General features: G+C 34.8%; 2 protein-coding genes across 3 annotated transcripts; one reads left to right on the plus strand and one right to left on the minus strand.

Moving 5' to 3' along the window:
- The first annotated feature begins 4,343 nt into the window (after nucleotides 1-4,343).
- LOC125201396 (probable protein phosphatase 2C 18) lies at nucleotides 4,344-6,483 on the plus strand. Of its 2 annotated transcripts, XM_048099492.1 has the most exons (5): nucleotides 4,344-4,401; nucleotides 5,262-5,483; nucleotides 5,565-5,807; nucleotides 5,877-6,005; nucleotides 6,077-6,483. In XM_048099492.1, the coding sequence occupies exons 2-5, from the start codon at nucleotides 5,301-5,303 to the stop codon at nucleotides 6,323-6,325; spliced, it is 804 nt and encodes a 267-aa protein (XP_047955449.1). In that variant the 5' UTR covers nucleotides 4,344-4,401; nucleotides 5,262-5,300; the 3' UTR covers nucleotides 6,326-6,483. The 2 variants fall into 2 exon arrangements, with proteins under 2 accessions (XP_047955449.1, XP_047955442.1); XM_048099485.1 differs by lacking the exon at nucleotides 4,344-4,401 and having other exon boundaries at nucleotides 5,232-5,483.
- A 217-nt stretch (nucleotides 6,484-6,700) lies between these two features.
- LOC125202193 (probable leucine-rich repeat receptor-like serine/threonine-protein kinase At3g14840) lies at nucleotides 6,701-13,578 on the minus strand. The gene is made up of 20 exons (XM_048100555.1): nucleotides 13,440-13,578; nucleotides 13,119-13,293; nucleotides 11,275-11,346; nucleotides 11,129-11,197; nucleotides 10,810-10,881; nucleotides 10,647-10,718; nucleotides 10,468-10,539; nucleotides 10,301-10,372; nucleotides 10,148-10,219; nucleotides 9,982-10,053; nucleotides 9,829-9,900; nucleotides 9,522-9,593; nucleotides 9,393-9,458; nucleotides 9,182-9,264; nucleotides 8,395-9,093; nucleotides 8,190-8,293; nucleotides 7,908-8,118; nucleotides 7,560-7,794; nucleotides 7,303-7,453; nucleotides 6,701-7,195 (listed from the first exon to the last, which is right to left on the minus strand). The coding sequence occupies exons 1-20, from the start codon at nucleotides 13,504-13,506 to the stop codon at nucleotides 6,842-6,844; spliced, it is 2,862 nt and encodes a 953-aa protein (XP_047956512.1). The 5' UTR covers nucleotides 13,507-13,578; the 3' UTR covers nucleotides 6,701-6,841.
- Nucleotides 13,579-16,026: the final 2,448 nt, after the last annotated feature.

Here is a 16,026-nt window from a genome sequence, read left to right on the forward strand (position 1 = left end):
TCTCGTACCGAAAAGAAATATAGTATCTCATATATTATATATATATATATATATAGGGGCGCATTATGGTCCATAAGGCAAATTCTGTCAAAAATCAAAGCAAATCTCAGCCCTTGGATCCTCAGATTAGATGGTTGTGATCATAATACCCGAGATACATTATTACACTAAAAGCGTTACATTATTAACTAGGCTACATTATTAAACTGCACAATCTACATTATTTGACTACAGCGTGTTACATTATTAGCCGAGCTACATTATTAGACTACACAATCTACATTATTAGGTGACACGTGGCATTAATCTAACGGTTACATTACAGGATCCAATGACTGAGATTTGCTTTGATTTTTTACAGAATTTCACTAATGGACCTGATTACATTCCTATATATATATATATATATATATATATATATATATATAGGATGTGATCATATCATAACCCATATTTATGGGGATAACCTAATAACCCTCATTTTATGGACGAAAAGTATCATTTTATGGAATAAAATTATCATTTTATGCATGCTGAAAAAATATCATTTCATCGTGTATTAAATATCATTTTTAGTAAAAATGATACTTTTGACCCATAAAATGATAGGGTTATTAGGTTATCACATAAATATGAGTTATGATATGATCGCACCCATATATATATATATATATATATATATGTTTGTGTTAAAATAACAACACCTCTTAAAGTGACACCGTGACACCACTTATACAACAATATTATAAACGCTATACAGCAATATTACAAACGTTACACAGCAATCTATAGATTGCTTGTATAGTGTGTTGGATATTGCTGGTTAAAGACCAACATATTGCTGGCCGTCTTTTTCAGTTTTTTTTTTTTTTTTTTTTTGCCACGTGGCAGCTTATTATTCGTCCACGTGTACAAATGATTGACTAGGAATGATGGTATGATATTATTTTAAGGAGTGGTGCCACCCTAACATGCCCATATATATATATATAAAATTGCCATTTTCAATCGTGATGGCAATTATTTCAACCGGACATACTTGCACGTTATTGAACAAAACTAACAAATATAGATACTGATATGCAAAAAGAAATAGTGTATCATATATAGAAAATTGCCATTTTCAATCATGGTGGGGCAAATATTTCAATTGGAAATACTTGCACGTTTAACATTGAACAAAACCAACAAATATATATACTAATATGCATAATGTATGACTTTATAATTAATAAAACTTTGCTATAACTTGTGAATTGTTTTCTCTCAAGTAAATAGTCGTATGTATAAGTTCTAAAAATTTTAAAAAATTATTCATCACATGAAATAAAATTTTCTAAAGAGGATCTGTCTATCTTCCATTGCACCTTACTAACAAAATTAAAACAATGACTGAAACAAGACAACTGTAAATCACGAGCCTGTCATTTGTCAGTAAGAAATGGACAATTCCACAAACAATTGTTTCGTAAAGCATAATGCGTTACCACTAACTAGTTATAAGTACTACAGCATTTAGGAAATAAATTATGTCGTTAACAAAATGTAATACTACTAGTAATTTTTTATATTTAAAAAATTTCTCTCTTAAACGCGTATCACTCGTCAGCAAAATTAATAGTGGACGAAATAAAACAATATTCCTATTAAATTAATTAAAAATCTGACTTGGGATGACAATAACGTGACCACAAGATAAATTTTTGTCGGAAAACAGGTAAAAAGCTAGCCTGCCATATTAGCTGTTGTCGCCTTCAGTTGTTTACCACTAAATTCTTTCTGATCCTACTCAAGTATCTCTGTCCATCAAATTTTATCTCACTTTACTTAACACGAATTTTAAGAAATATAATAGAAAATGGGCTTAAAACTAGTGAATTGTGGATCCTATTTTTATGTATACTCCTATTAGTTTTATAGTAATAAAATGTGAGTAGAAATGAGTTAGTGAAAGATGGAATCCACTATAAAAGATGGTAAAAATAAAATGGGATAAATTTTACAGGACGAATGAAAATGAAAAAATGAGATAAATTTTGATGGACGATGGTAATAGCAATAGCACTGTTTCATCTATCAAAACAACTCATTTTTGCTAATGCGGATAAAATATTAATCATTATAATTATAGATACAATACAATTATTTATTTGCCAGCTTATCATTTTTCGACCGATATATTCCAATAACGTTTACTAAAATCAGCATAAATCTATTTTTAAAAGGGAGCAATTTTATTTAATCATACCCTCGTGCTTTCCATAATTTCAATTCCAATAAAAATCACCCCATTAACTAATAATTTAGTAACACATTTAATTCACTTAAAATCATAATATCTTAACAATTACTTATACAGCCTCCGTACTGAAAATTTGTCCCATTTTGTACATTTCCGTCATCCACCAAAATTTGTCCCATTTAACTTATTACTATTTTTAATAGCGGACCTCATATTCCACTAACTCATTCCTATTCACATTTTATAATAAAACTAATATATAAATGTAGGATTCACGATCCACTAACTTTTTCAACTCATCTTCCATTACATTTCTTAAAATTCGTGTCAGGTTAAAGTGAGACAAATTTTGAGGAACGAGGTAGTATCATCTATTAAAGTCAAGTCACAATCTTTCCAAACAAATGTAAATGATTATTATTATTATTATAGTATTCATTTTTAAAAAAAAATTAACAAAAACATTTATTAAAAAAAAAGGTGGGGAGAAAGAGGCACCTTGATAAGTTGCAGGAGTTTGGTCGCCAGTTGTACCTAAGGTACAAGTCGTCGGAGCGGCCATTTTTGCGGCAGTTGAACTCTTTCTGGATGAACGGACACGATGTGTAGTCGTAGAGAGTGTAGGGTGCGGACGATTCAGACAACCATTCCCCTTCAAACAAATCACACGATTTTTTTTCCTCTGCATTTGCTTTGGATTGCCACAACGCTAGGCTAATCGCAGTTGCAAGGATTAACACATCTTTTAATCTCATCTCCCTCTCTCCCTCCCTTTGAAGATAGCAACGTGGGTTAGAGAAAGAAAGAGAGGAAATAGGATAACAAATAGATCTATCTCTCTCTCTCTCTGAGGATGTATGTCTGTGTGCCTTCTCAATACATAATGAAATGTTTTTGACTTTTTGTGTTGGTAAGTCTGTGTGCCCTCTCTCCCTCCCTTAGAAATGTTATTTTACTTATAAAAGTAAAAAAGTATTTTAGTCCTGTTTTTTTCTATTTCTGTCTATTAATTGGAAGTCTCGTTTTTCATTTTTATTACAAATAATGTAAGGTCATGTTTGGTTTAATAAGTATATTTTTAGTTTGTTGTTTAAATTAAATATAAATTTAAAATCTTGATATTTTCTAAACACTGGAAAATAAGAGGGAGGGAGTAGAATATTTTCCTAGATCTATAAAAATAAAGATATTTAAGATGATATGAATTTTAATGTATGATTAGCAAAGTAAAATTGAAAGAAAAAATTATTAGAATATGTTAGTGGAGAATGAGTCTTTATTTTTACAGGACGGGAAATATTAAAGTCCGATTTGATTTTTAATTTACTTGTATATTTGATTTAATGACAATAATGTCACCGTATCATATGATGCACTCTATTATTTGAACGATATAACATATGCTGTAACTAGAGATGTCAATTCAACCCGAAACTCATGGGCCGGCCCGAACAACTCGATAATATGAGCGAGTTAGGGCTGTAATTTATTACCCGAATACAAAACGAGCTAAACGGGTTGGCTCGAATGAGTTGGCGGGTTAAACGGGTTGGCCCGAGCGGATCGAACAGGTTAGCCCGATTGACATCCCTAACTGTAACTGATAAAATAATTGAATTTATTGTAACTTTCTGTCTAAATAAGTTCGTGATAGAAATCACGCTAAAAAAACTGGATGGTTTATACTACTCCACAATGATTCACAATAATACTCCCTTCGTCCCACTTTAGAAGCCTTGGTTTACTACTTTTGGGTGTCCCACTTTAGAAGTCCCGGTTAGAATATTTCATAGTTGGTAATAGGTATAGACCCCACATTCCACTCACATTATATTATAAAACTAATATATAAAAGTAGGACTCATATATTTTGTACATAAATTGTACGTGCATGATTAAAAATTTTCAAGATTTTACATTAAAAATTAATTTATAAATTTTAATTAACCACTTTAACAAATCCAAATTAGTATCAAAATCGATTTGTTTTTAAGGATCCCTTGTTTTGAGTGTATCCATAACCACTTTACAAATCCAAAACCGTATTATTTTGATATACATTGAGTGGAGTGTAAATGCATTTTCCAAACCATCGCATAAGATTCCTTCGTCCTCGACCAAAGTCATTCAAATTTCTCATCTTTAATCCTTCAACAAAGGTTCGATTACGCTATATTATAATTTGATAATTCAATTGGTTTTCAATTTTAAATAAGAATATTTTGTGAGCTGCAAGCAGTTGTACGTGGTTCATAGATTTTTAGTATTTCAACTCTTAGGGATTTTAGATTTTAGAAAAGCATTAATTAATTGTATGATCCTAATATTGTAAAAAGGATTACAGTTACTCATTTTTTACAAGTTATGTTGCATATGCATGTTACATGTATAGTAGTTTTGTGGATATTTGCTGAATTTTATGTTTCTCTTAATTTCAAATACTACTCCATAGTGAAAAGCTGTATGTATTGAGAGGAGGGGTGTGTGCGCTTTGGTTTCATCATCTGTTTCTCTCTACAGCTAGTGTAAATCTTCCATCCTTTCGCAACGAGTCTAGCTTTATATCTTTCTATTTTACCATTGGAATTCTTCTTAATTCTAGACTCCTACTCAACTTCAATAGCCTTTGTGTACATGTGCATGTAAATTGTGCGTGTGCAGTGTGTATTGTGTGCTATGTGCGTGTGTCTAGTATGTTTATGTTGTGTGTATTGTGCGTGTTATGTGTGTGTGCAATGTGTGTTAGTGTGCGTGTGATGTGTGTATTGTGGTGTTTGATGTAAAGAGGTGATTGGACATTGGAGTGATTATTACTCCTTTGTCCCTCATTAGTTGTCCACTTTTGACATTTCCGTCTGCCCCTATTAATTGTCCACTTTCACTTATACAATAAGTAGTACATAGGCTTAACTTTTTTCAATCCACCTTCTTTTACATTTCTTAAAACCCACGCTGGAACTAAAGTGGACAATTTTTGGAAGACAGAAGGAATAATTAGTAGTAGTATAATTTGTTACAGAGTGAGGCGAACTGCAAGTGTGTATAGAACATAATCGGGATGGGATCGTACTTATCGTGCGAAAGTAAGAGGAGCCCTATGCCCACTACTCCCATGGTGGCTAAGAAGTGGAAGTTTTCGACAATGACATCATCTGATCACCCGAATTTCCTCTTGAATCGGCCGACTGAGATCGCCTCCCTCGTCTCAAAGCATGGCAAGAGATCCATGCTTGTTTTGGAGGTCACCACTTGCCTCATTCTCATTACTCCTTTTACCTGAATCTTACTTATGATTTTCAAATACTAATGAATTGCATTGCAGAAGTTTGGTTCGACAACAGAAGACACGACGTCCTTCACTGAGCACAAGCTTGGTTCGACAATACAACACAAGACCACCTTCTCTGACGACCACACAGTTGTTAAGCTTGTCCGGAATTTCCTCCCTCCGAAGCTGAGTGAACACTGGGAAGTCAAGATTCTTAGGAAAACTGATTCTGATGTCGATGCAGAAGGTTCGGATTGCGTTTGTGGCAGAACTACAGCAGTGAATCTGGTGAAAAAGGTAATGCAATACACATTACTTATCAGTAGATTTTGAAATATCACTCAACAATGGATTATTTGTTGATAGGGTCAAGATCTTACAATCGGAAATATTGGGGACTCGAGAGGTGTACTAGGGATAAGAGACGAGAATGATGCATTCGTTGCAGTGATGAACGTGGATCAAGGCGACCTTGTAGTCTTAGCACCAGCTAAGGTACATTTTTTTCACTCATTCCATTGCATGTCCACTACATTTTGGCATAAACCTTTATGCATTTTTCGCAGGTTTGGGACGAGCTCTCGAACGGGGATGTGCAAGCTGTCGTGTACAGATCCCCTACACGCTTGTGTGCAGCTCGAGCAGTAGTGAATGCAGCACTTGTTGGATGGAGGAATAAGTACAAGGTTGTTGATGATGGATGTGCAGTCGTCTGCCTCTTCCTTGGCTCGCCTCAAGAGTCCGAAATGAGGACCATGACACGACTTCATATTTGTTCTCGTCCGGAGCAGTTTGTCGAGCGAGTGTGGCTATAGAGATATAGCTCGCCCGTTATTTGCTAGCAAAGTAGCAAACTATCATTTTTGAGATAGGGGTTGTGAATCTTTAAATCAATTAATACTAGTATTACTTAGTTTTTAATTATTCGGCTTGTCACATGTTCTCATCAAAATCATTACCTTTGTTCATTTCACTGAGGATCTATTCTTGCTTGTCTTTGGAGCTTAAATTCAGCAACTAAATGTCTATTACTTGTCTTTTGGGTTCTTCCAAGATTTGAAAAGGCGTTTCTTTTCGGCAACATATTTAAGAAAATGAAATTTTGTTATATAAGTGAAACGAATAAAGTAAGAAAGAATAAAGTGTTAAGGAAAAAGTAAGAGATAATGCCAAAAAAGGAAATGACGCACTTAACAAAGGACGGAGGTTGTATAAAAATGTCGTTGATGGGATTCGAATCTCGGCCTTTACTGCGGAAGAAGAGAAGGTTACCGCTCGACCAACCAGGTGAAATAGTTATCAATAGATCTAAATACATGGTTTCATTTTTTTTACTTGAAGTTTCCTCTCTTCTCAGAAAGTGGATAGAGATCAGCAGCAGAATTTGAAGAACCACTCCACGGCGCATCCATGGAAACACCCTCCCCGTCCAATGTACCAATCTCCACTTCACCGGGTCTCGTCTTATAAACTGAGATGCTCGTCTCAGAAGCCAACTTTAGAACGCCATCTTTCCCCTCGAGCATGCTCACTACAGCTGACATACTCGGCCTTTCTGTAGCTACATGATTTGCGCAAATGAGCGCCACATTGATAGCTCTCGCCATCTCTTCCTTGTTGAAGGTTGACTCTAATCTCGGGTCGACTAGCTCCAATAAATTCCCTTTCGCTTTCAAGGAAATAGCCTGAGTGAAGAAAAAATGAAAGAAAATTGGAATAATGTTGAAGTTTGATGGATATAATTAAGTTAAAGAACTAAATTTGCAATTCCCTTCTATGAAAAAAATGTTACCCAATCAAGAACATAAAAGTTATCCTCCTTGGGCCTGATGCTTATGTTGCTCCTTCCACTGACAATTTCCAAAACGACAACTCCGAAGCTGTACACATCTGCTTTATCTGTCAAATATCCGCGCATTGCATACTCGGGCGCCATGTATCCACTGACAATTATATATTTAAGTATATAACATATAGGTTTTGGTTTTTGTATTCAATATTTGAAACCGGGACAATGAGTATTGATTGATTGATTGATTGACTACTTACAAAGTTCCAGCAATGCGCGTGCTTATGTGGGTTTCGTCTTCTTCATGCAGCTTCGCGAGCCCAAAATCAGATATTTTAGGGACTAATTTCTTATCAAGAAGCACGTTAGTAGCCTTGATATCGCGATGGACAATTTTCAGCCGTGATTCGTGGAGGTAAGCCAAACCCTTTGCTATCCCAATGCAGATCTTTTGCCTCATTGGCCAATCCAAATGCAATTGGTGTTCTACTGGACCTGTTATGAAACATGAATGTAACAAAAAAATTAAAAAAAAACATGGGAAAGCTGTTTCACAGCTAGTTTAAGGATGACTTAAAATAGAAGTTTAAACGTTAAAAGTCGCATACCAAATAATGCACGAGCAAGGTTATTGTTTTCCATGTACTCGTACACAAGCATCAACTGGTTGCCTTCCATGCAGCATCCATACAGCTTAACAAGATGAGGATGTTGTACTGCAGAAATCATGCCCAACTCATTCACGAATTCGCGGTTCCCTTGCTTTGATTTCGATGAAAGCTGCTTCACCGCAATGATTGTACCATCCAATAGAGCGCCCTTTAGAAAATAGAGATCACTAAACAAAGATCAGAAATGAATAGTAACAATATATTTGTAGTTTATGTTACCTTGAATACGGGACCAAAACCACCTTCGCCTATCTTATTAGCAGGATTGAAGTTGTTTGTGGCAACTTTGAGTTGCCTTAGGGTAAATGATCCACCCTTCAGATCTGATAAGAGAATCAAATAAGTCAAGGGAACATGAGACAATTTGCAAATCAGAGGAAAGAGACAAATATGATTATGTGACTTATGTTAGTAGAGTAATTACCATTGTGCATCGAATCTTTACGTGTAAGACAACCCTTCCACCAAAGAACACCCAGAACCAAAATAACTGCGAAAATAGCTACCATCACTATACCAGCTATAGCACCTCCAGAGACACTGCTTCCACCTCCTCCCGAAGCCTTAGCTGCCAGACTTGGCGCGACGCTCTTAGCACCTCCCGAAGCATCTGGGGCCGGACTTGGCGCGACGCTAATAGTACCTACAGAAATACTGCTTCCACCTACTCCCGAAGCATCTGGCGCGGGACTTGGCACGACGCTCATACCACCTCCAAAAGTACTGCCTCCACCTTCTCCCGAAGCATCTGGCGCCGGACTTGGCACGACGCTCATACCACCTCCAAAAGTACTGCCTCCACCTTCTCCTGAAGCATCTGGCGCTGGACTTGGCACGACGCTCATACCACCTCCAAAAATACTGCCTCCACCTTCTCCCGAAGCATCTGGTGCCGGACTTGGCGCGACGCTCATAGCATCTCCAAAAGTACTGCTTCCACCTTCTCCGGGAGCATCAGCCACCGGACTTGGCGCAGCGCTGAGCGCCGGGCTTGGTGGTGACACATAGATTAAGCTCCTAAAGTTATGCTCTCGCAGTTTCCTGAGTTTCTTGCCGGTATTAGGTGCTTCTGCAATCAATTGTTTTTCTTCAATCTCCTTTTCTTCGATCTCTGCAAGCATTGCTGAGATCAAATTAGGGCATTCGCTATTATCAAGCAGACAACAACAAACCTAACCCGTATATATATTTGAAAATTAACAATGTTATACTTGAAAAACAGCTGATGAGCACTTCAGAGTTCCGACACTCTGCTGGTAAACTTCCATATGTAAGATTGTTGTATGACAAGTCACTGCATCCAAAATCCCAATTGAAAATTTTCAAAAAATTTGTTTTCATGGGTTCGATACTTCATAGTATGATGAGTAACAAATGTCCAGTTTTAAAAGACACATAGAATAGTGGGGATGGGAGTCTTACATGCCTTTCCTGTCTTTCAGCATCCAATCCGGCAGCAGCCCAGTTAGGGAATTCCCGGTTAAATAGCTGCAACATTAGTATCTTGAATGAGCAAATACACCAGTAATGGTTGTAGATCGAAACTCTTACATGTACTCCGTTTTTGAAAGATTAATAAAGCTCTCGGGTAATGGTCCTTTTAATCTGTTGAAACTTAGATCTCTGCACGATGCAAAACAACAAATCCGTTAAAGAGCGCTCGAATAATTTACTCTATTACATCCTGATGCTACTGAAACTGATTCGAGATCTCAGGTACTAAGAACTCAAAAGCTTTATTGACCTTAGAATCATTAAGGTGATTCTATACATACGCATGATTAAGTCAATCAATAAAACAAATACTGTATGAAAATTTGATAAGACCTTATTAGGCCGAAAGAAAAGTTGTGCTTACAAGAGTTTAAGTGTCGTCATATCCCCAATGTACTCTGGCAATGTTCCGACTATGTTGCAACTTCTCAATATTCTGCAGAGCAACATCCACCGAGTCATATAAAAGCAATGAAATACAATACTATGAAATTGCAGTGACAAGCATCACACTAACAGCGTCTTTAGCTTTTTCAATGGACTAAGAGATGGTAGACTTGAATCGTTCCCATTCAAGTCGCTAATTCTCCTGCACGTTTGGAATCACATGAATACAATTAAATCATATGAATTCTTCTCAGTGTCAAAGAGCCAGTTAATAATATATCATAATCCATACTTACAGGTCAGTCATTTTGGTTAAGGAAGCAATACCAGAAGGGATCGGCCCAACTAGACCGCTAGCCTGAATCACTCTGTAATCAAACGACACGGTATATCAAGAGATAATCAGTAAAGAGATGGTAACATCAATGTAAATGCTGATCAACCCTTACAATTTTTCCATATTCGTCCAGTTCTGGAAAAAATTTGGAATGCTTCCGATGAAGTCGTTATCACTAACATAACTGCATCGGAACAACATTTAGATATGTCAAAGACTCAAGAACCGGTATCAAGAGGTTTTAATAATATTACTAAAATAAAATGAGAAGAAACTTACAAGTCTGTCAAAGTGGTTAGTTTTGCTAGACTTGCAGGCAATTCTCCGGTTAGATTGTTGGAGGTAAATAGTCTTCAAGATGGTATTATTGAAACGACGAGAAAAACAACAACAACAAATCAGTAAATTTACAACAAACCATCTAAATACGAAGGGAGTACAATTTGCAGAGGCCTTACAGTCTTCGTATTTGAGGAAGATCCCCAAACTCGGGAGGTATAGTTCCGGACAACTGATTGTACTCCAAATCCCTAAAATTTTTGAAGAGGCGAAAGAGCATCAGAAAACACACTGTTTATCAAATACTATAAATCACAAAATCGGCAGAGGACGAAATGCTACAGTTGTTGAAGCGAAGTGATGTTTGCGAGCTCTTTTGGTATTGAACCAGTAATACGGTTTCCATTCAGAGAACTGCATATATAACAAACATAGCATATTACTTTAGCATTATCCAAACATCCATACACATTAAATACATGCTTAATTTTGCCTTTTCTATAATTAATTGAGCTATTACTACTTTAAACTATTGTCAATAACCTAAACAATTGCATTTCCTGTTTCAAAGCAACGCCATTATTGAATTATGCTTGAATTGCAAATCTAAATTCAATTGATTATCCAAACATCAATTGAAAGAGAGAGAGAGAGAGAGTACATGTTTACAAGCTTCAAGGAACCCCATTGTGGAGGGATGGTGCCGTTGAGGAAGTTCCGACTGAGCTCACTGTGGAAAAAACAGCAGAATTTATACTCGAATTTGAGATTGCGTCAAAAAATGTGGAGTAATTAATTGATACTTACATCTGTTGAAGGAATTGGAGCCTCACGAACTCAGCTGGTAGCGATCCATTGAGATTTTGGGCATTCAAAACTCTGCTCTTTGTTTGGCAAAATATAGTTAATCTCAACTTATAATGTTTTTTCATTTTTCTTGTAAACTTTAAATCCAAATCATTATTTTATGTTTGTTTCTTATTTTTGCCATACAATAAATTGGGGTAAATCAAAATTGAGGTGGCAATTAAAACCAGGTAATTTTGTGCATATCAAATTCTTAGGTATTTTGTTTTTGGTGGTTTTTTTTTTTTTTCTAAAAGAAAAACGTATACATATATAAAATGTAGTGAAAAACTATTCCATCGGTCCATATTTCTTTTTATTTTGGGATGTTCCACAAGTTTTTATTTCTTATGAGATGGGGTTTTAGACATCCGCAGCGGTAACGGACGGTCGGACGCCGTCCTTGTCGCTGGCAAGGACGCCGCTACTCACCAATGCACGTTGTTCGTCCTTGCCAGCGGCAGGGCGGTGCTCTTAAATAAAAGCACGTCCGTGCCGCTGAGCAGACTTACGTGGTAGGCTGCGATTGGCCAACAACATAGATTTTGTTTTTTTGTTTTTTTTTTAAATTCGAAATTAATTAAAACAATTGTTTTTAAATTAAAAAAATATTTTTCCACTTCCCAATAAATTATATCCATTTTTTACACACTTTTAATTTATTTTTCAATTTTCCCAATGATACGGGGTATCCGAAGAACATTGGGGATAGAGGACTAGTCTTCCACGGGGGTATTTTTTAGTCTTTAATTATGTAGGTTTTAATTTGTAAGATTTTAATTATGTATTTTTTTATTTTCTAGGATTTTGATTATGTAATTTTTATATTGTAGAAATATTTTTAGTAATTGAAGTATTAAATTGAATAATAGAAGGGTGTGACCCTTGTCCTTACGGAAGAGCATGGATGTGGGTGTTGTGCTCTTGCCTAAGGACAAGGAGTAAAGTGGGTCTGGGTCCACCTCCGTGCTCTTATTTAAGAGCACGGATGGGGATGCTCTTAATATCCATTAACAATACTCCAATCACTTTTTATTTCCACCTCTTTCTTACTTTACCAATTTGTCATTAAAACTCATGTCATTCCCAAAGTCCCTAATGTTATGGGACAAAGGGAGTATTAAACTAGAAACGCTCAAGTTGTTACTATCGAAGTTGCCCTAAGCAATCTCTGGCTTTGTCGATCAACCGCGATTCGAATGCTCTGAATGGATTCAAAGAGAAGGTTGCAATTATGACATTGTTAGACATATTTGGTCCTTGTTGATAAACAATGGTATATGAAGATTAAGTATGTCTATCGCGAAGTAAATCGAGTGGCTGATTTTATGGTTAACTGGAGTCTGACGATGAATGAGATATTTCGACTACTAAATGATCCTCCAAGAGGCATTGTTATTTGATAATCTACTCCAGCTAGATAAGGAAAGTGAGGTTGTTTCACGATTTGTTGTTGCTTAAGAATATGCGTTCCTAGAGCGTTGGCTCTCTTCTTGTAACCAAAAAAATGATAATGGATCTGGGATACGGTTGGGGATTCGGTGATGGTGGATCCGTAAATTTAGGATTTTGATTGATGATAATGGTGAATCGACGACGAGATGATATCACAATATTCACAATAGTAGTATTAGAGTGATTAAAGTGATGATGATGGTTCAATAACTCTCGACCTATAATATTTGTGTCCTTTTTTGCAAGAAAGTTGATTTCATATCACAGCGTAGTTCATATACATAATTTGACCAAGATTCATAATTTTATCGGCAACTTTTTTATTAATAATAAAAAAAACAAAAACTCACATGCTGGTGACGTGGCAAGTAGTGCTATTGCGGAATCCACAGTCGCAAGTCACTGCATTTTCGAAGCCTTGAACTGGGTTCCGGGTCGCCCAGCCTGACAACCCGCTGCATGGATCCACGTTGAAATCCCAATCCCCTTTTCCCAACCTCCCTGCTATTACCCTCAGGGATTCCACTGCCAAAACCAAATTCTAATTTTTTCATAACAATATAATTGAGTTTTTTTACAAAATTAGTGATTCAACAATGAAAAAATATTGATTAGTTAGAGTATTAATCCTGTATATATATGTGTATGTTTGTGAAAATAAATAGACTTACACTCTTGAGCTGGCAAACGAGCTGCTACAGAAGCAAACCCAACAAACCAAATCAATGCTAACAACATCACTTATCATCAATATGTATTATAGCTTTGAAAAAATTATCAAGAAACGATGTGAACAATATATATATGCATTCAAAAATGAAATGTAATTTTAATAGTAATAAATAAATGATGCGACCAAGTCTTTAAGGTTGGGGTGGGGCATACAACCATTAATATTAAAACAATGACAGTAATGGAGAGAATCTTTGGAATGTTTCAAAACCCAATAGTTATAACTTCTAGTGAAGTAACAAATTTGAGTATTGGGTATTTGATTATGTGTGAGTGAGATTAAATTTAAAATATAAAGGTATGTACTAAGAGAAACATCACAATTTTATTGGATTGAGAGAGTATATATATAATTGCTTTCTTCAATTTTAAAAATAATTTTTGAATCTTTTATTTTAATTCGAAATTCAGTTAATGTGTGATATTCATAACAGTTAAAAGGGTCAATTTTTGTGAAATTTTAAAAAAGTTAAACCTCAAGTTGGAGATTTAGACAGAGTTTTATAAATATCTTAATAGTAATTTGTTTTATCATGAACACTTTTGAGAACTTCAAATATTCTTTCATAGTTTGTTAATTCTCGGTATTTTTTGTAAAATCATCCATCCATAGTAAATTGTTAAAGTTTCCATTCATCATGTGTAGGTTCTTAATGGGCTTTTAAAAATCTCCATAAAACAGTTTTACGATTTATATACTGTGTACTTTTTATTGTCAAATATTTTTACGACTAAACTCCAAAATTGACTTCTGTACAACTATCCAAAATATCTATTTGGTCTTAGACAGTATGTTTTGATCTTTTCGTAAAAAATTAACGGTTTCAAATTGCATCGTGTTCTTAACGAGTTTGTGTTGTGTGTGAGTCATGTCTATGTTTGGAGTTAGATCTTGTTAAATAAGATGATTATCAGATAACCAAAAATTCGCACGATTTAACAGTCCTAACTCCCGAATACAACTAACCCCCAAAATAAACTTTAATTTGAGGGCAATACAATGGTTATGAATGTGCATGTATTTTAAATTACTAATTTATTATAAAACAATACAATTAATTAGTTGCACTGGCCCTTCTTTTTCATGTGCATCTTAGTGATTAATTAAGGGGCCAGCCATCTAACACCAACCATCATTGAATGAAGTTTTTGTTTTTAATTCTAGCTTATTTCATAGCCTATACAGTTATCATTTACTCTTTAAAGGAATCATGAATAACATATAGATTACTACCATAATAATTGATTCTGATGCTCCTAATTTCTTACTTACAAATATGAAATGTGTGTACATTGAGTTTTTTCAAATAAACAAATTAAACTATAATTTATAATTTCACTCTGTCACTATTGATTAAGTATTGTACTCAATAAACTCACTTTTTAGCAAGCATATAATTCAAACATCAAATTAATTACATGTACTAGGAATAACATATATTTATACAAACGCCTGCATTATAAGTAGGATATTGAAATAAAATGTTGGAAACTGACAACAATCAAGAACGTTAAATACGTGATGGAGAAGTGAAAATGATGAAACAACTTAGACCTAAATGACAAAATTCATGCTAGAAAATCTAAGGCACGGAGCAAAACCCACGACCCGCGGTGACGACTTGACTTGGTCAGAGTTATTAGAAATGGATCATTCGCCTCCGTAAAAGGAGGCCTTATAAGAGGGGAGAGAGTTATTCACACTCGTATAGATGAGACGAGATCATTACTAAGTCAATGCGAGACAAAATTTAGAGTTTTAACAAATACTTATATGTACACCAATGAGATTGTGTGAATTGAAAATGATAGTACTATAGTATCTAGTAAGTGTAATTATTTATTAAATTAATATGGAATTAAAATAGAGTGAGTAAGAGAGAGAGCTACGTGAAATACGAAATGCATGGTAACCTATGAGAAGCAAACGAGGGCAAATTACCAAAGTGCAATAACAGAAAGGAAAAAGAAATTAAAGAAAAATATTTATATTATTTAAATTGGTACGTGCATATACGACATGTTATTATAATTTGTATCATGCCACTGGAAAATTTTGAATTGGATAATTGTGAATTTTTAAATTTTGTGATTTATTATTGTTATTTGAAAAATATATGGTACGTACTGACCCGAAATTAACTATATTGTCAATATATTTGATAATTTGTCGTAAATTTAACAAAAGATAAATAATGATTTTGTGATAATCAAAACTTACGTATTTACTCATTTTTCAGCAAGCATGTAATGCAAACTTCATACTAGTTACATTACATGTAATAGGTATAAATAATTTTGCTAACAATCAAGATTATAATTCCACTTACAAAAGGTAAGATTTTGAAAGCACCATGTTTTTTTAATTAATTCTTTCTAAAAAAGCACCATTTCTTGCTTACTCTTGACGTTAGGGTTAGCTTTGAAAGAGAGTGAGATATTTTTGTATAAACGCGTGAATAGTACTATTGACAGAAACCCTTTGATATTTATTATACTAACACCATTTACTCATTTTAAAATAAA

The sequence above is a fragment of the Salvia hispanica genome, chromosome 1, assembly GCF_023119035.1.
Source record: "Salvia hispanica cultivar TCC Black 2014 chromosome 1, UniMelb_Shisp_WGS_1.0, whole genome shotgun sequence".
Taxonomy (NCBI): Eukaryota; Viridiplantae; Streptophyta; class Magnoliopsida; order Lamiales; family Lamiaceae; genus Salvia; species Salvia hispanica.